At 40.7% G+C, this 24533-nt stretch overlaps 1 protein-coding gene across 7 annotated transcripts in view; it reads left to right on the forward strand.

Annotated features, from left to right (window-relative positions):
• Positions 1 to 24533, forward strand: part of Poln (DNA polymerase nu) — a 152314-nt gene that overhangs the window by 42557 nt on the left and 85224 nt on the right. For 5 of the 7 annotated variants that reach the window (XM_052736194.1, XM_052736197.1, XM_052736196.1 and 2 more), the window contains 8 exons: positions 1161 to 1229; positions 3428 to 3488; positions 4202 to 4266; positions 13561 to 13644; positions 14083 to 14178; positions 21605 to 21661; positions 22689 to 22742; positions 23818 to 23883. In XM_052736194.1, the coding sequence (XP_052592154.1) occupies positions 1161 to 1229; positions 3428 to 3488; positions 4202 to 4266; positions 13561 to 13644; positions 14083 to 14178; positions 21605 to 21661; positions 22689 to 22742; positions 23818 to 23883 (552 nt within the window). The remainder of the gene's footprint in view (positions 1 to 1160; positions 1230 to 3427; positions 3489 to 4201; positions 4267 to 13560; positions 13645 to 14082; positions 14179 to 21604; positions 21662 to 22688; positions 22743 to 23817; positions 23884 to 24533) is intronic. The other 2 variants (XM_052736198.1, XM_052736195.1) reach the window with 2 other exon arrangements.

A 24533-nucleotide genomic window follows, 5' to 3' on the forward strand; every position in this document is an offset into this window, starting at 1 on the left:
ACAGGGCAGTTTGGGAAGGAGAAAGGAGGCTTTGGGATCCAGGTTCCTAGGGCTCTCAGGGGGCTGTGTCATGCCAGGGAACAGGCCTGTCATAGAATGGTTCCAAGTAGAAGCTTGTAATCACTTTGGAGTTGAAAAAGCTGCAGAAAGCCATGTGGCATTGTTCTAGGTGGTGGCATAGATGTGGTCTTCTGCCTCATATCTCTTGAATTGTTCATGGGAGAGCCTGTTGTGCCTGCATCATGAGCCCCCCAGAGATTACCAGGAGTCTGAGTTAATATTCAAAAGCAAAGAGCCTTTATTGCAAGCTCGAGCTTGGGCTCTCTGCCCATTCCGACACAGTGTTGGATTAGGGAGAGCATTGAGCTTAGTTATTGCAGGGGTTTTAAGGAGTAAAGGATGGAAGTAGGGGAATTCCAGATTCAAATGGGGGTTGAACTCCTGATTAGGCAGAAGTGAGGTAACAGAAGTCTTGTCAAACAGGGATTGATACTGGCATTGCTCCACCAATGTTGTTAGGCTTCTTCAAGCCAAGATCAGGAAATGACTGAAGAAGCATGCTAGCATATATCTAACTAGCAGTCACATACCTTGAATTTCTTCTAATATGAGGATTTAGCAGAGATAAATCTGAGCAGTCCAGAGTTTGGGGTTCTTTGGCAGAGTGGGATGTTGAGTAGAAGGTCGTGAAGATCCCTGTTAGGAAGGCCATAGACTGTTGAGGGGCTGCCTCTTATCCCACCTCCCCTCTCTGTCCTTTGAACATGTTTGTGGCTTTTCAGTTTACCTGTCCTAGGGTGTTAATGGATAGGTTAGTGTGGAATGTAGCACCCATCAAGTGGTTGCTGTGTGACAGAGCAGAGAGGAGAGGCTGTGGGATCTGAGAATCCTTGTTCTGGCTCTGTCAATCATTTAATCATTGCAACTGGAATTGAGAGCTCTGTTTTTCTATCGCACAATGAAGGCACAAATTGATGGCCTGAGGAAGTGTCTCCCTGTGGACAGCCTAAATTGCACAATGGAGGTACTTTTCTCTTAGAGACCTTGTCAGGAGCATCTTACCATGTCACTAGAAACACTTTTGTAAGTGATATCAGTTCCTAGACTATGATGAGAATTGCTGCTAAGTTCATCTGAATTTTAATGTATTTATTTTAAAGAGTCAGAATGTGTGTGTGAACCTGAGGATACTCTACGACCTCACGATGGATCTCTGTTCCAAGTTGAAGGCAAGGCATTTTTATACTGTAATTTCTGGCTATAAAAGCCTGTATTTTCATTTTTACCCATACTCACACTCACACTTAGTGTTTTGAATATGAAGTGAGATGTTTTCCTAAGGCCAAATTAATCTGTGCCTCACTCAGAAAAGGAAAGACTAAAAAGATAATGCCTGTGGTTTTAAAATGTGTTCTGTATATTGAAAACAATTGTTGCAAAGCCTCACAATTAACTAGAGTGTTTCTGATACCAAGGGTTTGCTTTGGTTAGCAACCAAATGACCCAACTTGTTTCAGTTAGATTTTTAATAGGAAGCTGTAGCCAATGGAAGAACAACTGAGAAGAACTGAAGGAAAAGAGACTATGTCCTGAGGCAAAGGGAAGGAGACTTGTTTGAATGTTGATGCGTCTTTTAATAAAAACCCCGGGGCCAGATATTGGGGTGAAAGCTGAAAGGTCAGAGAAGCAGAGCAAGCCACAGCCACCACCTCTTACCTCACCAACTCCTCCACATGAAAAAGTCTCAGCCGATAGGCCTCTAGCCAAATGAGCTTCCTCAGTCGAAAAGGCTTCAGCTGAAAAAGCCTCTAGCTGAAAGGGATGCTTCTGCTGAAAAGCTTTTAGTACCTGTCTCTTCATGTCTTATATACCTTCCTTTGCCCAGTCATCATTTCCTGGGATTAAAGGTGTGTGTGCTGCCCAGTACAGGGATTAAAGGTGTATGCTACCACTGCCTGGCTCTGTTTTCTCTCCTAGACTGAGTCAATCTCATATAGTCCAGGGTGGCTTTAAACTCAGAGATCCAGACAGATCTCTGCCTCCTAAGTGCTAGGATTAAAGGTGTGTGCCACCACTGCCTGGCCTCTATATTTAATCTGGTGGCTTGTTCTGTTCTCTGATCTTCAGGTAAATTTTATTAGGATACACAATATATCACCACAGAGACTGGAAAGATGAGATGCTTCCAAGGACAGGCTATAGCTGGAGACTTTTCCATTCCTGGGCACTAATGCAAGCTGCTTCTCTCTTCTCCTGCCCTGGGACATATGCCCAAACAGGAAAACTGTCTGAAGGTTGAGGAGGAGCTCAGGTGATGTGTCCTAAAGAGGATCAGTCTACCTTAGGGTGCAGGAACAGACAGAGAAATTGAGGAAAACTAGAAAGTGAGGCCCAGCACTCTTAGATAACAGCAGAAAAGAATGAATATAGGAAAAACTCCAATAAGCATCATGGAAAATCCGATGTGATGGACATGGCCTGTATCCCAGCACTTAGGAAGTGGAGGCAGTTAGAAGGTCAAGGGCAGCCTTATCTACATAGAGAGTTTAAGTCCAGACTGGACTACCTGACACCCTGTGTATAAATAGGGGTCTATAAATAAATAAATAACATTGAAAGCGATATGAATAATAGAGGAAGGATTTCATGCTCTTAAAACAGGTGGCCTAGGCCGGGCGGTGGTGGCGCACGCCTTTAATCCCAGCACTCGGGAGGCAGAGCCAGGAGGATCTCTGTGAGTTCGAGGCCAGCCTGGACTACCATGTGAGTTCCAGGAAAGGCGCAAAGCTACACAGAGAAACCCTGTCTCAAAAAAAAAACAAAAAAAGAAAAAAAAAAAAAACAGGTGGCCTAATATAAAGATTCCAACACTCCTGCCTAGTCTGTAGAGCCAATGCAAGATTGATGAAGAATAGGTAAAATAATTGGAGTTCAGTGAACCATTCTGTAGTTAAAATGGAAGAGTAAAATCATGCAAATACTCCTCCTCAAAGTAAGAAAGCAAAGGTCTTGTGAAATTTCAGAATATCTCTACCAGATATTCAGATAGTAGTAAAATATTCTCTGTAAAAGAAATAAGAATTTTATTAAAAAGAATGAAGAGGCTGGAGAGGTGGCTTGGCAGTTAAGAGCACTTGCTGCTCTTTCAGAGGGCTCGGGTTCAATTCCCAGCACCCACACGGTGGCTCACAACTGTCTGTACCTCCAATTCTATGGAATCCAACATTCTTACACAGACCTACTTGCAGGCAAAACACCAATGCACATAAAATAAAAATAAATAAAATGTAAAAAGTATGAAGCTAGTGGGAGGAACCACTTCAGACAGGGGTCACTTTAATCCTTACACAACAAAGTCAAGTAGCTTTTCAACAAAATGCAGATAATAATTCAAAGCCATATTGATATTATTTCTTTCATGAAACAGGATTATGGCTTATGGCAACTATTTTGTACTTTGGAACTTCCTTTGATACCAATTTTGGCAGGTGAGTTACCATAAAAACAAAGTATAGTTAACTTTCTAGAGAATCTTTACATTGTTTAGGAATGAATCTTCTCTAGTCTATAATAGAGTGGGTACTGTATTTCATCCAAAGAGGTTGCTATCACATTATTTTCTCTTCTGCAACAAGAGGATATGGGCTACATCACCTCCTGGTATAGAAGGACTTGAAGGCCTGGCATCTAGCCATGGAAACCCCCTCCTTTTCTGTCTAGCCAGAAGGAGGTCTCATTAACATTTACCCACCTGTGTTATCTCAACTTCAGGCTAATCCTCCAGTTCTCTGCTCCAGCTCTTTTCTCCTAGCGCTTGAGACCCTCCCTTTAAGCACTCTCCAGGGATTTTGCCCATTTTTGCCTCTGACTAGGTCCTGCTTCAGGGCCAGGAATGACTCTCCACTCATAGTATACAAAGGGCCAGGCTGGACCCAGTGCAATCCCACATCCTTCCCACCTCTGGACTAAACCCAGGACCTGGCTTGTGCTGGGCAAGTGCTCTGTCACTAGACTGTATTCCCCAGCAGGCCAGTTCTTTCATTGCTTCTGTTTCCTAACAAAACAGAGATTGACTTACAATGAGGCCTGAGTAAATGAACATTGCTATCATTAGGTCATTAGAGAGTGGGGCTCCTCAGTCTACTGAAAAGGATTGATTAATACAATGAAAATATGATCTGCTTTTGATTTTGACTCACAGTGATGGAAAACCATAAGATTCCAGTTGACAAAGAAGAAATGGAAAGGACTTCGGCACTCCTTGGGGTAAGCTTTATTTCAGAATTTGTAATAGTTATTGCTCTCCTTAGATTCTGATTTTCTTCCCTTCCCTATTGGCCCTAGAGTATTGTTAATACTGTTCATCCTTCTCCTAGACTCCTTGAGGAGAAGACCATGTGTTGAAGGGTTTGCAGCCCATTGACACCTATTGCACTGTAGTAGTTTGAATAAGAACGACCCCAATAGGCTTACATATTTGAAGCTTAGTTACCAGGAAATGGCACTATTGGAAAGGATTAGAAGGACTAGGAAGTGTGGCCTTGTTAGAGGAAGTGTGTCACTAGGGGTTGGATTTGAAGTTTCAAAAGCCCATGCCAAGCCCAGTGTCTCTCTTGACCTATGGATCAGGATGCAGAACTCTCAGCTACTTCTCCAGCACCATGTCTGCCTGTGTGCCACCATGCTCCTCACCATGATAATAATGGTCTAACCTCTGAAACTGTAAGCAAGCCCCCAGTTAAATGCTTTCTTATATAAGATTTACTAGAGAAATGGCTCAGAGGTTAAGAGCACTGACTGCTCTTCCAGAGGTCCTGAGTTCAATCCCGAGCAACCACATGGTGTCTTACAACCACCCGTAATGAGATCTGGTGCCCTCTGCTGGCCTGCAAGGACATATGCAGGCAGAATACTATATACATAATAAATAAATAAATATTAAAAAAAAAAAGATTTGCCTTGCTCATGGTGTCTCTTCACAGCAATATGACTAAGACAGAAGTTAGTGCCAGGGACTTGAGTATTGTGTGACAGGCTGATCATGCTTTTTGTTTGGAGGAATATGGAAGACTTTGGACTAGAAAAGTGGTTGAACACTTGAAGTAGGGTTTACTGGGCCCTTCTAGTAGGAGCATGGGATATAGTAGTGGTGAGAGCGATGCAAATTTTAACAGCTGAGCTCCAGGTTTTAGAGGGGAAGAATATTAGCAAGTAGCCTAGAAATCATTCTTGTGATATTTTGGTAAAGAATGTGGCTGCTTTTTGCTCTTGCCCTAAAAATCTGCCTGAGGCTAAATTGAAGTGTTTTGGATTATTGGCATTGGCAGAAAAGAATTCAAGACAATCTAGTATTGACACTGTATCATGTGGTTATTAGTAATTCTTTTTTTTTTTTTGGTTTTTCGGGACAGGGTTTCTCTGTATAAAAGTCCTGGCTATCCTGGAACTTACTTTGTAGACCAAGCTGGCCTTGAACTCATGGAGATCCACCTACCCCTGCCTCCCAAGTGCTGGGATTAAAGGCATGTGCCACCACCACCTGGCTAGTAATCACTCTTACATATAAGGAAAAGGAGAAAACTGGACAAAGAGAAATATAAAATATACAATGTGAGGAGAAAAAAATACCACGAAAGGTGATGTTGGAACCAATTCCTGTGTCCAAGGAGTTAAAAAAGCTTAAGAAAAGCCTGATGCTAAATGAAATAAGGGAATGGTGACCTCAGGGCAAGACCCTATACAGCTAAACTTCCAACTTATAAACAGGAAATAAAGAAAAGCTTAAGCTGTAAAGGAAACCATCAACATCAGAAAGCTGATGCAACTGTAAATGAGCAAGGGGGCAAAGTTCCAGCCCCAGAAAGCAGTAGAACTTGGCAACTTTAGAAACAGCCATGTGTTTCTGGCTTTAGAATCAAGGATACAAGAAGGGGTTGTAGAATCTTCATCCATAGCTAAGGAAAGCCATTGAGGCCAGACATGTTTCAGGGAGTGTGCCTTCATAGAGGCCATTACTTGAAGCTGTGAAGGTGAAGCCTGGATTGTGTTAGAGACCACAAGATGTTGGAGATGCCAGAGTCATGGGATACCAGCCAAACTGAGTTGCAGAGTGAGTGTGGAACCAGCCCAAGAGAGAGAAGTATGTTGTAGTCAACAAAGCTAAAAGGAGTTGTAGATCTGAAGAGCACTTTGATGTCAGACATGAAGATGCAGAATTTGGAGTTTGTCCTGCTGGTTTTCAGTCTTGCTCTAGTCCAGTATTTCCTCACTATGCTCCTTTTCCTCCCTCTTGGAATGCTAATGTATATTCTGTGCCATTGTATATTGGTGGTGAAAGGGGAAAATCAGTAGCCATCTTGAGAGACACTTCCCCCTCCCCTCCTCCAAAGGTATTTGCTGACCAGCAGTTTTAGAAGTGACCACAAGTTGAACGTATAAGGCTGGGACAATAAATCTATGTGTCCTGGACTTGGCAAAACAAGATATGGAGAGTAATGGGCTCAGCTGACCAGAAATTGAACTTATAAGAGAGTAGGACTGGAACAATAAATCTGAATGTATATATCCTGGGTTCAACAAAAGCAGGACATAGGGAGTAAAAAAAATTGTCTCTATAGATACCCTGAATCCTGTTAGCCATCAGTAACCTCATGCTTATAGTTCAGCCAGTAACTTCAAAGAACTACCTCACCCCTAACCCCTCGTCCAATCCCAAGCTGCATGTAAACCTTTCCTATATAAACCCCTTCAAATGAGTGCTCGGGGCATTCTCCTCCACCCGCTGTGTCGGATGCTGGACAAGGACCAAGCCTGCTTGTTTTGTTATTAAAAACCTCTGTGTGCTTGCATTGGATATTGGCTCTGTGGCGGTCTTGCTTGGGGGTCTTGCAACCTGGGCACAACAGTAGTATGTGATCTGCTTTTTTATTTTGATTTAACAGAAGGTAACAGTTAAGAAATTTTCATGAGCCAGGAGGTGGTAGTGCATGCCTTTAATCCCAGAACTCAGGAGGCAGAGCCAGGCAGATCTCTGTGAGTTTGAGGCCAGCCTGGTCTACAGAGCAAAATCCAGGACACGCTCCAAAGCTACACAGAGAAACCCTGTCTCAAAAAACCAAAAAGGAAAAAAAAAAAAAGAAATTTCCATGCGTCTTAGAGACTTTGAATTTTGGACTTTTAAACAGTGTTGAGATTATGATAGACTATGGGAACTTTTGAGGTTGGACTGAATGCATTTTTGCGTTATGATATGGCTATAAGCCTATGGGAGCCATGGAGGGGAATGTAGTGGTTTGAATAAAAGTCCTCCCAATAGGGGCATATGTTTAAATGCTTAGTCACAGGGAGTGGAACTATTTTAAAGGATTAGAAGGATTAGAAGTTATGGCCTTGTTGGAGGAAGTGTGTCACTGGAGGTGGGCTTTGAGATTCAGAAGCCCATGCCAAGCCCAGTGTCTCATGGCTTGGCCTGTGGTTCAAGAGTAGAACTCTTGCCCGGGCGGTGGTGGCGCACGCCTTTAATCCCAGCACTCGGGAGGCAGAGCCAGGCGGATCTCTGTGAGTTCGAGGCCAGCCTGGGCTACCAAGTGAGTCCCAGGAAAGGCGCAAAGCTACACAGAGAAACCCTGTCTCGAAAAACAAAACAAAACAAAACAAAACAAAACAAAAAAAAGAGTAGAACTCTTAACCAAGTGATGATGGCACAGCCTTTAGTCCCAACACTTAGGAGGTAGAGAGGCAGGCAAATCTCTGAGTTCCAGGCCAGCCTGATCAACAGAGTGAATTCAGGACAGCCAGAGCTACACAGAGAAAACCTGTAAAACAAAACAAAACAAACAAACAAAAAAAGGCCACATTGAATGCTTTCTTTTGTAAGAGATGCCTTGGCCATGCTCTTCACAGCAACAGAACAGTGACTAAGACATGCACTCATGTAGTGGGGGGACAAGCATTGCACCTACTCTCTCTCTGTGTGTGTGTGTGTGTGTGTGTGTGTGTGTGTGTGTGTGTGTGTGTGTGTGTGTGTGTGTGTATTGGGGGCGGTCTTCAGTTGGCCATTGTTGTGGGATATTTTGATTGCACTATGACACTCCAAACTGTCAATAAAGTTTACCTTGAATCAGGGAATGGAGCCAGCGACTAGCTGACCGGAATTAGCCATAGAGAAGCCAGCAATTTGGATAGAGAAGACACACAGGAAGGAAAGGGTAGGGACTAGAGTTTGAGCTTCCCTTTTGGTTCTGGGATGAGGAAAGAGACATGTCTTTTGCAATGTCTCTGGCCAAAAAGGATGGTCAACTGATTGTTTCTCAACTTCTTTGATCTAGCAGGTTTTCAGCCCCACATCTGACTTCCAAGTCTTTGTTAGTAAATAGAATGATAGAGACTTAATTTAAACCTTCATAAACCAAGCCGTGGGACCGGAAGCCCTGCAAGGCTGTGGCCTGAGTGACCTGCAGAGCACTGACTGTGGGGCCATGAGAGTGCAGATGATTATTAAAATATCAGTAGATTCAGGTGCAGCCTCTAAGCTAACAGAAAAACTACATTTGGCACTCCAGCATGTGGCATGACCACACAGATGGAGAAGTCATGCCAGCCAGCACCACCGCAGTCACTGCCTGAGCCTCTCCAAGAGTTACTCACAGGACTCCAGAAAGTAGGCTTGTGCTTGGAAATCACAGGAGGGGCTCAAACCCTCTGCTTATGGTGCTGTTGCTGAGGACAAACTGAGAAGTCAGCAGACTTGGTAAGACACTTGGGAAGTCCTTGAGGAGAGAGTTAAATAACATTTAAAAAATCTTTCCCATTTTAAGACTTGGGACTATCACAATGCAGGGAGTTGGGACTGTATAGTGCTACTGTGGATGACTTGCATATGGAAAAAATAAATGAGGGGATAAACCACTTAGCTGGGATTGACATAATGCCAATTGTAATTACTGTCAGTTTGGTAATTCATATTTTATCCTTAAAAAAGTGGTTTAATAACTGTGCCAAAGATGAAAATTTGACTGATTAAAATATAAGCTTTAGAAAGCCTTACTATTGATAAGATACAAGCCTTAGTAGGACTTCCTATTAATAAGAAACAAGCCTTAGAAAAACTTAGTGCTGATAAGGTACGAGCCTTAGAAATACTACCAATGAAAATAAGAAAAATACTTAGACACAGAGGAATTTAGAGCAGAACCTATTGCACTGTTGCATTATGAAACTGAAGAGGAGCGGCCCAAGGTTATTAGAAAACCAACCTTCGGCTGGAGAGATGGCTCAGAGGTTAAGAGTACTACCTGCTCTTCCAGAGGTCCTGAGTTCAATTCCCAGCAACCACATGGTGGCTCACAACCATCTGTAATGAGATCTGGTGCCCTCCTCTGGCCTGCAGGGAGAAGTGCAGACAGAACACTGTATACACAATAAACAAATAAAAATTTAAAAAAAATAAAAAAGAAAGAAAACCAACCTTAATTTATCCATTTACCATATAAGAATGACCGCCAGATGATAGGTACCCCCAAGGCTATGCAGAAGTTAACTGAGATCCTGTTGAAATGTTAGATTTGAAGAGATTTAAGGAAGCAGTCATTTCATATGGTATGCATTCACCCTTTGTGAAGCAGATGTTAAATTTATGGGCAACTCAGAACAGAATTATTCCACTAAAATGGAAAGATTTAGCTATAGCAATATTGGAAGCTGGTCCTCAATTACAATGGAAAACATGGTGGAGAGAGGGAGCTAGGATTATAGAACAACAAAATAGGGCTAGAAGTATTGAAATTTCCCAAGACCAGCTTCTCAAATGTATCAGTATGCTGATTTGCAAAGACAGTTTACATTTGATGATCACACTTTGGCTCTATGACATATAGCAGCTTTGGATGCTTGTGACAGGGTTGAAGAATCAGGAAAGAGGACTGAGTCATTTACTAAAATTATATGAGGCCCAAAAGAAGTCTTCATTGATTTTTTTTTTTACAAAGATTGACTTCAGCTGTAAATAGAATGATATCAGATCCAGAAGTTAGACAAATATTAATTGAATCTTTGGCTTTTGAAAATGCTAATTCACAATGCAAAAGTGTTATTAGACCCTTAAAGGGAAGATCAGCACCCATAGATGAATGGACCCAAAATACAGCTGATATTGGATCTCACACTTATGATGACACTTGGATAGGAAAAGTGATTTCTAAAAATTTCAAGAAAAATCAAAATGTCAGATGATATAATTGTGGTAAACAACATCATTTGAAAAGGTATTTGTAACATGAATGTTAAATGATCTTTTCATAAAAAACCCAGAGCCTGATATTGGGGTAAATGCTGAAAGATCAGAGAGACAGAGGTACAAGTCACAACCACCTGTTACCTCTAGGATTCCTCAGCCTGAAAAAGCTTTAGTTCCTGTCTCCTCATGTTTTATATACCTTTCTCCACCCAGCCATATTACTTCCTTCATAGTGCTAGGATTAAAGGCATGTGATTCCCAAGTGCTGGGATTAAAGGCATGTGACACACAAGTAAGGTGTGTGCCACCACTGCCTGGCTCTGTTTCTCTCTTAGACTGAATCAATCTCATGTAGTCCAGGGTGGCTTTGAACTCACAGAGATCCAGATGGATCTCTGCCTCCTGAGTGCTAGGATTAAAGGTGTATGCCACCACTGCCTGGCATCTATGTTTAATCTGGTGGCTTGTTCTGTTCTCTGATCTTCAGGCAAATTTTATTAGGGTACACAATATATCACCATAGGTATTGTAGGTAAGGTGTTTCTAGAAACAATGTTTTTTCTAGAGATAATCCAAACAGAAGGCAGCAGACTTCTGGAGTATGCAGAAGGTATGACAAAGGCCAGCATTGGACTAATGAATGCAGATCAACAAGGGACAGGCAAGGTAACCCTTTGCCATCGGTTTTGAGGGGCCTCCCACAGGCTCCAATATCAAATTTGGTTCAATCATTCCCTGTCAGTATCAGAGAAACTCATTCCCAGAGCAATTAAAAAACTGATTACCTGTTGTTAAAAACCACACTGCTTTGGATGTAAACAAAGACAGAACAGCTTCAATAGATATGACAAAAAGTTCAGGAGAGACCAGGAGACAAGTATTTTGGCAAATGATCGTTGACCAAAGCTAATGTATACAAATAAATGGCATTGAAATTGAGGGTTTGGTAGACACAAGTGCAGAATTAACAATAATTTCACCAAAATCTTGGCATCCAGATTGGCCTCTTCAGGAAGTAATTGTTCTCCTTGGGATTGGAACTTTATCTCAGATAAAATGAAGTACAAGATGGGTCAAATGTATAGGGCCAGAAGGACAGATAGGAAAATTGAAACCATAGGTGGCTAACATAGCAATGAATTTATGGAGATGTGATTTGTTGCAGCAATGGAAAACACACATTAACATTCATCCAATCTCAGAAATAAACCATAAAATAAAGAATGCGTCTGAAAGAAATGTTAAAAGGTATTATCAAGAACAGTCACAGACTGTTCCAGTTGTACATAAACAAAACACAACAGCTGTTGGTCTTTCAAAGATACCAACAGCCCTACCTTTAAAATGGTTAACTGACAAACCTGTGTGGGTGGAACAATGGCCTTTGACATAAGAAAAATTACAGACACTAGAATAGTTAGTTCAGGAGCAGCTAAATGTTCAGCATATTTAAGAATCCACCAGTCCTTAGAATTCTCCTATATTTGTCATTAAAAAGAAATCTGGAAAATGGAAAATGTTAACAGATTTAAGAACCATAAATAAGGTGATTCAGCCAATGGGCTCTTTAAAGCCTTAACTTCCCTTGCCTTATTTCCCAAGAAATGGTCTATTATAGTAATTGATTTAAAAGACTGCTTTTTTACTATACCTTTACAAGAACAGGATAGAGAAAAATTTGCCTTCACAGTGTCTACTTAAACACATTCCAGTCTGTTAAAAGGTACCATTGGAAAATTCTTCCAAAAGGAATGTCAAATAGCTGCCACCTTATGTCAATATTTCGTACAACAGCCATTAGAACTAATTTGTAAACAGTTTCCTCAATCTGTAATTTACCATTATATGGATGATATTGTACTGGCTGATTCAGATGCAGATACTTTAGAAAAAATGTTTAATGGGGTAAAGAGAAATTTTCCTTGTTGGGGATTACAAATTGCTCCTGAAAAAAATACAAAGAGGAGATTCTATTAATTATTTAGGATATAAGATAGGTTTACAGAAAATTCTGCCACAAAAAAGTACAAATCAATAGAGATCAATTAAATTATGGACTCTAAATGATTTTCAAAAATTGCTGGTTTTTTTATGGCTAATTCTGGCCAGCTAGTCACTGGCTCTGCCCCCTGATTCAAAGTAAACTTTATTGATGGTCTGGAGTGTCACAGAGTGATTAAAATATCCCACAACAGGCCCTCAAGGGCTAGACTAAGTTAGACTTTTTCTTGTGTGGACATTTGCTCCCTACAGTTCATTCAAGGAATTGGTAAATTTCCTAAAGAATGAAAAATATGGAAAGATGCATAAAGATGAATGAAAAATATTTTTAATTCCATCTAAATTACATAAACGATAACTCTGGTATCCATCACCCAGGTCAAAGCATGAGATATCCACAGCTTTATGTGCTTTTCCTGACAGAAACTGTGTTCTGCTTCTAAAAGTAACCACTACCCTGCCTTGGAAGACAATTCATTCTTGTTATTATTTATGTGTTCTCTATTTCAGTGCCTAAACAGTATAGTTTAGCTTATTATTGAACTGTGAGTAAATCAATAGTTTGTATACAACCTCTCAGTCTTCTGTATCTTAGCCTTGATGCTATCACACAGTCTGTATGCTCTGCCATGGGTGACATCTGTCCCAGTCAAGAAGCATCTGGCTGTTTGAAGGTTGCAACTATCATAAACCAGGCATGAATTTGGTTTGTTTTTCTGATTACTGATGAAGTGAATTGCTTTTCTATCATTATTGGCTATTAGTTTCTCTTTGAAAACAATCTGCCCAAATCTCTAAAGTGTTTTGTGTGTGTGTGTGTGTGTGTGTGTGTGTGTGTGTGTGTGTGTGTAGGTCAGAGGACAATTTTGGGGAGTCAGTTCTCCTTCCACCATGTGAATTCCAAGGGTGTAGCTCAGGTTACCAAGCTTGTGCTGTTACCTATTGCCAGCCCTTCATCTCAATTTTTTACTCATGTTTATATTTCTTCTTATTGACTTAAAGAATATCTTGATCTATTTCTGTCTTCTGTCTTCTAGAGCTGGATCCCTTTCCTGGTTCTAATATTCCTGAAAAACATTCTTTCCCTCCCTCATTTTGGTGTACTTTTATTTTTGCTTCTTTAAGTTTCTGCTATATTTAGGAAAAGGTGATTTATGAGCCTGAAAATTCCACCACAAGTCATATGTGTGCTTTTAAATGTTCATTTTGGTAAGTTATAGATGACTTTTTATTCCATTAAGGGCTTTTGTTGAGAGTTACTTGATGAGCAGATTGAATTATTTTAAATCATAAAATCTGTGAATGATAATGTTTCAATTTTTCAGGCTCGCCTCAAGGAACTGGAGCAAGAAGCCCATTTTGTTGCAGGAGAACAGTTTCTCATAATGAGTAATAATCAGCTTCGTGAGGTAAGGCTCAATTTCACTTATTTGCATTCAGTAGCCCAGGCTTGCCTAGAACTCACTCAGCAACCCAGGCTGTATGCTTACTCGAACCCATGACAGTCCTTCTGCCTCATCTTCCAAAGTACTGAGATTACAGCCGAGGGCCACCATACCTGGCTGGTAATGTTAAGTTTTGTCCTTTCAAAAAATTGTCTTATTCATGAATTAAAAAGATGCTTTATTCTGAATTTATAATGTTGTCTGAAGTGATATGTTATTCATGTTCTCACAAGTAATGAACATTTTGAGATACACTAAGTCAAAGTCCTTATAAATGAGGAGCTAAGCCTCTTTTACTCTTTTCAGTGTATGCCTTCAGGCCAGTAGCTATAACTGTGATGGTTATGTTCATTTTCTCAAATTTGCATCTTTTTTCATACATGTGCACTGCTTTTGTTGAAGATCCTCTTTGGCAAGTTGAAGCTGCACCTATTGAGTCAGAGGAAGCATCTTCCCAGAACTGGGCTGCAGAACCAGCTGTCCACATCAGAGGCCATGGTAAGAGTCTAGCGTCCTTATTTTTCTGACATGCTGATGTATCTTCACCAGGTACAGGCTTCCTTCTATGCTGACAGGAGACCCTGTAGACAAGGTGCTTCCACCCAAGGTTATGCTCCTGGCTGTGCACCAAGAGATGGGCAGGTAGCTGCTCTCCAGGAACATCTGGCTGGCCTGGCAAAGGACAATTTGGTGCAATTTTGCTCTTTTTAAGTGTGTGTGTGTGTGTGTGTGTGTGTGTGTGTGTGTGTGTGAGAGAGAGAGAAAGAGAGAGAGAGAGAGAGAGAGAGAGAGAGAGAGAGAGAGAGAGAGAGAGAGAGAGAATGTGTATTTGTGTATGTACAAATTTGTGTGTCTCGTACATGACTGTAGGTGCCTGTGGAAGCCTGGAGAGAAAGTTGGATCCAATGGAGCTGAAGTTTCAGGCAATTATGAGCCACTCAAGTGCATGCTAGAAACTGAACTTGAGTCCCTTGTAAGAGCAGCAGTCACTCTTAGGCACTGAGGCATTGCTCTAGTTTCTGAATCTGACTTTTTATGTAGCTTCTGGGGTCTCTCCCTCAGGCTGTCAGGCTTGTGTAACAAGTGCTTTCATCCGTTGAGGTATCTCCTTGGCCCAGTTTTGCTTTTTGTTTGTTGTTGTTGCTGTTGTTTTTAGTTCAAGGACAATTTTGTTAGTGTTTAGAAGAAAACAGAGCAGATAAGCTGGAAATCTCAAAAGCTGTCGGAAGAAGGGAGACAGAGAAGAGAAAGAGAGAAAGCCATGCCTTTTGAGTTAGGCATGGAGGTCAGCAAGCAGCCAAATGGCAGACAAGTAGTCACATGGCAAAGGGATAATTTGACTTTTTGTGTTTCTATTTGTTTACTTTTTCTTTTTCTTTCTTTCTTTTTGTCTTAATAATCCAAGTAAGACTGTAGGCAATATACTGATGAAGAGTTGTGGTTATAGGCACCCTTGTCTTATTCTGATTTTAGTGTAATATTAGCTATAGGTTTTCATATATGGCCTTTATTATACTGAGATATGCTTTTTCTGTTTCTAGTTTCTTGAGAGCTTTTATCATAAAGATATCTTGAGCCTTGTCAAAGACCCTTTCTGTATCTATTGGCATAACCATGTGATTTTTATTTGTTATATGTACAATCTTTGTATCCCTAAAATGAAGCCAACTTGGTCATGGAGCATGATATTTCAATGTGTTGTTCAACTTGGTTTGCAAATATTTTATGGAATTTTTGTGCCTGTGTTCATCAGAGAACCTGTAGTTTGTTGTTGTTTTTGCTAGGCTCTTAATCTGGCTTCAGTATCAAAGTAATACTAGCTTCACAAAATGAATTTTGCATTACTAGTTCCCTTTCTAATTTCTAGAATAGATTGAGAAGCATTGGTTAACTCTTTTTTAAAGGTTTGGCAAAATTCTACAATGAATTCAACCTATCTTGGGCTTTTCTTTTTTTTTTTTTCTTTGTGTATTTGGTAAGTATTACATGGTATATACATGCCAATGTGCAAGTGTGTGGGCCAGAAGAAGACACCAAGTGTCTTCTTCTATAATTCTTGAACTTAGTGCCCTGAGACAGCGTTTCTCACTGAACCAGGAAGCTCAGCACTTCTGCTCGGTTGGCTGACCAGAGAGCTCCCAGGATCCACCTGTCTGCACACCCAGCTTTTATGTGGATGCTGGGAATTAGATTCAGTTCCTCATGCTTGTATATGAAGCACTCTTACCCATTAAGCCATCTCTCCAGCCACCCTCCTCCTTGAGTTTTTCTTAGGTGGGAGAGTCTATATTACTGTCTCAATCTTATTGCTTCTTATGGATTTGTTTGTTTATATCCCTTTAGGTTTCTTTGGGTGGGTTGTATGTATTTAGGAATTTATCCACTACTTCTTCTAAAGTTTCCAGTGTCTGGGGGTATAAGTTTTCAAATTATTCCCTAATGATCCTCTGGAACTTATAGAAATCCCCCCTCTTCATCTTTAATTTTATTAATTTTGGTCTTCTTCTCATTTCTTTTGATTTGTTTGGCTAAGGACTTGTCAATCTTGTTTATTTTTTTAAATCAACTATTTTGATGATATTTCATATTGTTCTTTTAGTTCCCACTTCATTTTATTATTTCTTTTCATCTATTGCTTTTGGACTTGACTTGTCCTTATTTAATGTACCTTGAGGTACATTATTAAATAGTTTATTTGAGATTTCTCTGATCTTTTAATATGAGCACTAAGATTCTAATAAGGTGTGATTTAATTTTCATTTGATTCTAGGAACTCTTTAGTCTTCTTGAGTTCTCCAGTTGCCTACTATCTATTCAAGAGTATAGTATATATTCTCTGCATATTTGTGTAGTTTCTCATGCTATCAGTTTCTTATTTTATTCTAACATGATGTGACATTATTCAAGAAATTATTTTGATTATTTAATATTTTAAGACTTGTTTGATAGCTTAAAATGTGACTTATTTTAGAGAAAGTTCCATGAGATGCTAAAAAGAATGAGTATTCTGTTGGATGGAATGTTCTATAGATATCTGTTATGTCCATTTGACCTATAATGCAAAACTAGACTCTGAAGTTTCTTTGTTGGTTTCTACTCAGAATGATTCCTCCTCTGCTGCTGGGAAAATTGGTAGATAGTTCCTCCTTTCCACTGCTTAGCCTTTCTTTTTCTCCAGACTTTCATTTGTGTGCTGGCTCATCTTATGTCAACTTGACACACAAACTAGAGTTATCTGAAAGGAGGGAACCTTAATTGAGGAAATGCTTTCTTAAGATCCTACTGTAAGGCATTTTCTTAATTAGTGATTGATGGGGGAGGGACCATTGTGGGTGGAGCCATCCCTGGGCATCTTAGAGAATTAAAAAACCTCCAAATGATTTTAACCTAGACCTACAAGTCTAAGTAATTATAATCTTATTGACCTAAAACTTTTGATCAACAGACCAAGTTACTGTGGTCCTGTGTTCTATAAGAAAGTGGGCTGAGCAAGCCATGGGGAGCAAGCCAGTAAGCAGCACCCTCCATGGCCTCTGCATCAGTTCATGCTTCCAAGTCTCTGTCTTGTTTGAGTTCCTGTCCTGATTTCCTTCGATGATGAACAGCGATATAGATGTATAAGCCAAATAAACCCTTTCCTCCCCAACTTGATTTTTGCTCATGGTGTTTTCAACACAGCAATAGAAATCTTAAGTAAGACATTTGTCCTGTGATCTCTTGTGCTTTTTTTTTTTTTAATCTCTTCAGTTTAGAGTGTATCCTCATTTCCCTCACTTTTCTCAATATTGACATCACACAGTGGTTGTTTCCAATTAACCATCTTGGCACACCTCCTCTGAGGCTTTGTTCTTAAAACAAACCCCTTTTTTGTTTGTTTGTTTGTTTGTTGTGCTGAGATTGTAGATATATGTCACCCTACCTGGTTTAAAGGTTTAAAGCAAATTCTTTTTTTTTTTTTTTTTTTTTTTTGAGACAGGATTTCTCTGTGTAGCCCTGGCTGTCCATGGTGTTTTGCCATGGGTGCCCTGGAACTGGAGTCACAGACAGTTGTGACCTGCCATGTGAGTGCTGGGAATTGAACTCAGGTCCTCTGGAAGAGCTGCCAGTGCTCTTAACCGCTGAGCCATCTCTCTATTGTTTTTGTTTTTGTTTTTGGTTTTTTGAGACAGAGTTTCTCTGTGTAGCTTTGGAGCCTGTCCTGGAACTCACTTTGTAGACCAGGCTGGACTTGAACTCACAGAGATCTGCCTGCCTTTGCCTCCCGAGTGCTGAGATTAAAGGCGTGCGCCACCACCACCTGACCAGGAATACACTTTTAAAGAGTAATGAGACTGCAGTGTACCTCGTGGCAGAGTATAACTAGATGCTCAAAGCCGACAAGTAATTTCATTGAAGAGATATGGATTGGAGTAAATAAGTAGTTTCAAACTGTGGTAGGAAAGCAGTGACTAAAGTACTGGTTTGGGTTTCCTGTGCCATCCCACTTTTGACTTTGTGACAGAGAAAGTTGTGTCCACTCATCTTAGCCTAGGCTGGCACTTAGAACAAAGGACCCTGAGAGCCTATACTTACTGACTACTCCCATTTAGCTTGTGAGGCTCAGTGGAAGGTTGTAGGAAAATAGGGATCTCCTGTAAAGGATGTTCCTCTAGGGTCTTGATCAAAAGAGATCACAGGACAAGTGTCTTAGGGTTTCTATTGCTGTGTCAAAAACGCCATGATAGCCGTCTTTCATATTTCATTCCAGTCCTGGATAGGCAGTGCAGAACTGAGGAGAGGATTTAGGTTAGTCTTCATGCCTACCTTACCTAACTGTACTTTGATTTCCAGGTCTGTAAAGGAAATAATATAGTGTATTTTCACTAGTAGGACCTTGTGAAATTTCAGTGAGGATATGTATGACTGTGCGTTCCTAACGTTACTAAAGATGGTCTGACAGGATAGACTGCCAAAAGATCAGTAACATCCGAAGTCATCTTTGACCTTCTTCCAACCCCACTCACAGCAAATCCTGTGGTTTCTCCCTACAAAATGTGTTCTGAATCTGCATCCTTCTTCCCATCCTCACTTTATCACCTTTGTCCTCTGTCACTTAGGTCACTCCATACCTCCTCTCCAGAGTCTCACTACTACACCTACATGTTAAAGCTATAGAAACATCATGGTGCTGCCCTGAAAACACTTGCCATGTCTTCCTATCACTTTCAAAATCACACACAGCCCTAGACCATGTCTCCAGTCCTTTGGCTGTGGCACTTCTATCCAAACACCAACTGCCCGTGGTTCTCACTACAGACTTTTTCGATAGACCCTAGACTGACAGCAGATTTTTGCCTGATAGTTTATAATTGTCACCTTAAATATAATTTTAAGAATATCCTTTTAGCTGGATGTGGTGGCAAATGCCTTTAATTCCAGCACTTGGGAGGCAGAGTCAGGTTGATCTCTTTGAGTTTGAGGCCCGCCTGGTCTACAAAGCAAGTTCCAGTACAGCCAAGACTACACAGAGAAACCCTGTCTCAAAATCCACCCCCCCCCACCAAAAAAAGGATATCCTCTGGCTACAGTAAGGCCTGTAGGTACTTTCAGTGCCTGTGTTATTAATTTACTTTCTACACACTGTGAAGGCAATGTGAAAGCCTAGACTTGACTTTGCAGACTCCATCTTAGGGAAGGGCCACCATCTTAGACCACCTGGTGATCAGAGGCTGTACTCAGTTTCAGGAAGAACCTCAGGAATGTACCATAACAACTCAAACAGATACCCTAGAAGCAGCCAATTAAGAAACAGGTCAGTGCTGGGTGGTGGTGGGGTGACGCCTTTAATCCTAGCACTCAGGAGGTAGAGCCAAGTGGATCTCTGTGAGTTTGAGGCCAGCCTGGTCTACAGAGCAAGATCCGAGACAGGCACCAAAACTACACAGAGAAACCCTGTCTCGAAACACACACACACACACACACACACACACACACACACACACACACACACACATACACACACACAAATTGAGTAAGGGGAGTGGTGACCTAAGGACAAAATCCCACCCAGCTAAATTTCCAATTTGTGAAAAGGAATTAAAGAAAAATTTAGAGCTGAGTGTGGTGGTGCATGCCTTTAATCCCAGCACTCAGAAGGCAGAGGCTGGTGGATCTCTGGGTTTGAGGGCAACCTGTTCTACAGAGCAAGTTCAAAGACAGCCAAACTTAGGCAGTGAAGAAAACTATGGAAAACAGAAAGCTGGTAAAAATGTTTTATTTTTAAATGTGACAATTGTTTATTGGGTCATTGAACACAGAGATGTCACACTGTGCCCCATAGATGTGTGCAACCACTGTGAGTCAATGAAAAGAATATATATGTGTGTGATTTTTTTTTTGGCTAAGATGCTTTAAATTTGGAGAATTTTATTCTGTAACATAACGAAGAGATATATTATATTTACATATATATATAGTCATAGTCACATGTGAATATAAATTATATAGAGAGATACTTTCTCTCATTCTGTATGTACCTTACTTCTTTTCTTCTGTCTTGTGCTCTCCTGTGGTCCTCCAGTCATCTAACTAGAACAATATCTCACATCAGAGACTCTTTCATTAACATCCCAAGAACTCAGGATTATTAGGATGTCTTGTTTGCTGCTAATAAAGCAGTGTGACCATATATGAGTTACTTACTTCTTCAGCTTCAGTTCTTCTATTTGTAAAATGATGATGTGGTACTGGGAGGAAAGAATGTGCTAAATGTAGCAGCTGGTAAAGATATAATTGAAGACCTCTGGGTTTGAGGCCAACCTGGTATACAGAGCAAGTTCTAGGACAGCTAAGCTTAGGCAGTAAAGTTAACAATCAAAAACATAGAGCTAGTAAAGATGTAATTGAATGAGGGGGCCATGTTCCAACCCCAGCAAGCAGCAGAACTTGGCAGCTTTGGCCACATGGTTCTGGCTTTATAGTTAAGGATAGAAGAAAAGGGTTATGAAATTTGCCTCTTCAGGCAAGACACCATGCAGGCATGGTGGTGGCGACAGACATTCATTTACAACCCAGGCACTGCATCTGCATGGAAAGAGTTCATTATAATATAGAGATAAAGAGACAGAAAGACAGAAAGGAGAGAGAAAAGAAGAGAGGAAAAGTGGAGATGTGCGCACCTCATGGTGGGGAAGAAAAAGAACAGAAGAGAGGAAGGGGAGGGGTTTTTCCTTAAAACGAGGCTTTTATGTCAGGACCCAGGGTGGCCCCAAGGCGTGGGATTTCAAGGGACAGGTCAGAATGTTAACAGATACTTTTAGGAGGTGTGGCTTTGTTGGTATGGTATGTTTTCAGGTATATTCTACCTACTAAGACAGAAAGCTTATGACAATACCATGTAACTGCTGTGTGGCAAGAAATAAATATTTCAGTCTCCTAGTTGGTCCTGCTTCTTTTCAGACCCTGAGCTCTGTCTACCACTACAGGCTACTTTTTCCTCTTTTTGAACTTCATATCAACAGATTAGGATCAGTATTGTGTGTTCAATACTGTAGCTTTAGGATTCAAAGCTTGTGCTACCTCCCTGAAGTTTCACTCAGATTTCTGAGTCAAATGTTGGGTGCTGCTATAGCATGGATTTTATGTTGGGAGGCACCTGACTTACTCCTTTATGTGAGATTTAGATTTTGCTAATTTAAGATCTGAAGAAGACTCTTAATTCTCAGCTCATGTGAAATAATTTAGCTCCTGGGTAGATAGATACCAGAATGACTTTGTAAAGGGTTGGGATTAAGACACTTGCTAATCTGAGTTTGCTATGAGTCTTCATTTTGGAAAATATGTTAGGTTGCATTATTTATTACTAGGACACTTTCCAGTTGAAAGTAAACATTTGAATTGTTGAAATGAAGAAATTATATTGGTAATACATATTTTCATTTTTTAGTTAAATTCTCTACAAGATCTTCACCCATTACCCAAGATAATTTTGGAATATAGACAGGTAAGTTGACTGTGTGTGTGTGTGTGTGTAAATGGTTTGTAATGAAGGAAAACTATCCAACCCTGTCTCTATTCACAACCCCATGTTTGCTGATGCGTGTGAACAATATTCTTAAGAAATAAAATTTCAGCCGGGCGGTGGTGGCGCACGCCTTTAATCCCAGCACTTGGGAGGCAGAGGCAGGCGGATCTCTGTGAGTTCGAGGCCAGCCTGGGCTACCAAGTGAGTTCCAGGAAAGGCGCAAAGCTACACAGAGAAACCCTGTCTCGAAAAACCAAAAAAAAAAAAAAAAAAAAGAAAGAAAAAGAAATAAAATTTCCTCAACCAATTTCATGTCATGTCAGCCCTGCTTCTTCATATCCTGATGTCATCTTACTCAAGTCTGAGTCTGCTTTGCCCAACACTGGGAGCCCAAGAAGTTATATGTGGAAGGAGACTGATGGCCTGTCCCCCTGTCCCTTCAAATGAGAATAAGACTTGTACCAATTCTCACAAAAGTCCTGTCATTCTCCTGGTTTCCAGGCTCTAAGACAGTGATGTTTACTGGGTGTTTACTGGTATGCCCCCTTTCCTCTTTTATCTATTCATGTTTTCTCTGTTCACATACCTGCCCTTTACTTCATGATTTCTGTTACCCATTAACCACATTTACAAACCAAACATCAGTGCTGTTATTTACTGAGACCCCCGTCCTGCAGAAATACACTGATACCAAACCAGCCATCCTCCTGGAGTAATATAAGGGTTGGTGAAGAACTAGAAAGAGCCCCACTGCTGGGAACACTGAAATTAATATTTGAGAATTTGCCCAACCTTGCAGCTTCTCTGTAGCTTAGAAATATTGCAGAATAACAACTGGCATCTTTCTTTGTGGACTTGTGTTATTCAATCCTGGCACTACTTAAGGTTGTCCAAGGTGAATTCTGCACCACATGCCCAGCCCTGTGTCAACTACTGCTCTGCAGTTGGTCTCTCTGAGTACTTAAACAAGTTTAAGAACATAACTATTCTTGTCTTTATGATGTAGGTTCACAAGATCAAGTCAACTTTTGTAGATGGATTACTAGCTTATATGAAAAAGGTAACAAAGCTTAACAAAAGGAAATTGGGATTAGAACTAAGGTTTATTTTGAGTTCAGATACATATGCCACTTTTACAATCCCACTATGGTCATATTATTCAATATCTGCACAATGCAGGTTAATTTTATGCCTTCAGATCCTCCATATATGAGGCAGTTCAGCAGCTAGCCTGCTTTCACATCTACAGTAATGTATTTTTCTGGAGCCATTTGAGGCTCTCAGAATTCTCTAGAAGAACATACATGTGAATACACACACACACACACACACACACACACACACACACACACACACACACACACACAGGGGATATATTAGAATGGATTATAGACTGTGATCCAGCTAGTCCAACAATGACTGTCTATCAACAGAAAGTCCAAGAATCCAGTAGTTGTTCAGTCCACAAGGCTGGGTATCTCAGTTAGTCTTCAGTATATTCTGGAATTCCAAAGAAGTAGGCTCTGACGCCAGTGAAGGAATGGATTTGCAGTGAGAGCAAACAGGCAAAAAGAGAGCAAACTTTCTTCTATGTTCTTTAAATAGGCTGCCAGCAGAAAATGTGGCCCAGATTAAAGGTGTATCTTCTTCCCACCACAAAAGATCAAGATTAAAAGGGGATCTTCCCACTTCAAATTATTTAATTAAGAAAAAAATCCCTCATAGGCATACCCAGCCACTTGAGTTTTAGTTAATTTAAGATATAGTTAAGTCAACAACCAATAATATCCATCACAGGTAGACATTACTATTTCAGTTTGCACATGAGAAAAGTACAGTCAGGGTTCTCTGTGACTTACAAGACTTAACAACAAGCCACAGAATTGTGGCATAATCCCACTTTGAGTTTATGCTGTCCCTACAGCCCCCTTAACCCACACATAGACTTAATAACTGGCATGGATCTACTTGTCCTAGTGCTGCTTCTATTTGGGTTAGAGGGGAACAACTGGCTCTGATTACAAGACTGCTTCATAACATTCGGGAGAAGCAAGGAGGGTTGTAGTGAAGAGTCTGTGTGTTCTTCCTCACACCATATTGCCTGGGTTTGAACTGATTCTTCTTAAATGATCAAGGGCTCCATCTCTTCTACGTGGAATCAGACCGGAACTGTGACGGGGAGACTTTCAGCCAAGCATCCTGTAAGTTACTTGCCCATTTCTGTGCCTCACTGTATGTTTGGTTCTGCACTGTTCCCAGAAGGGGACTTCATGATGCTAATTGTGTTTTACTCCATGTGTTTATTTCTCTGGTATTGAGGCATCAACTCTGCTCTAAGAACAAGAAACTCAGGCACTTCAGTGATGTGCCTCTCTCCATTGCCCTTTTCAGAGTTTTCCTGGGAAGCTGACTTCCAAAAGTGTTATCTGATGAAAACCATCTCCATTTTGTAATTTCTAAAGACTATTTTTAATGGAAAGTTATAAATGCCTTTGCATTTGTGATGCAGTTTTAATGATACTTTCTTGGTCTGTTTAAAAGATAAGGTCTTGCTTTGTAGCCTAGGTGCAGCCTCCTGAGTGCTAAGGTCACGGGTGTGCACCACTCCCAGATAGCTTTCTAAACGGCTTTACATTTCTGATACAAAGGAGACCCGTTGAACTAGGTAATGTGCTTTCAGCACAAGTATGAGGTCCTGAGTTCAATCACTAACACCCATGTAAAAATGCCGGGTGGAGTAGTGTGTGCTTGTAATTCCAGGGTTGCAGAGGTGGGAACAGAAAGGTCCTTGGGGCTTGATGGTTAGCCAGCTTAGCCCATTTGGTGAGTTTTGGGCCAATAAGAGGCCCCA

Source organism: Peromyscus californicus, unplaced genomic scaffold, assembly GCF_007827085.1.
Source record: "Peromyscus californicus insignis strain IS unplaced genomic scaffold, ASM782708v3 Scaffold_13__1_contigs__length_99412109, whole genome shotgun sequence".
NCBI lineage: Eukaryota > Metazoa > Chordata > Mammalia > Rodentia > Cricetidae > Peromyscus > Peromyscus californicus.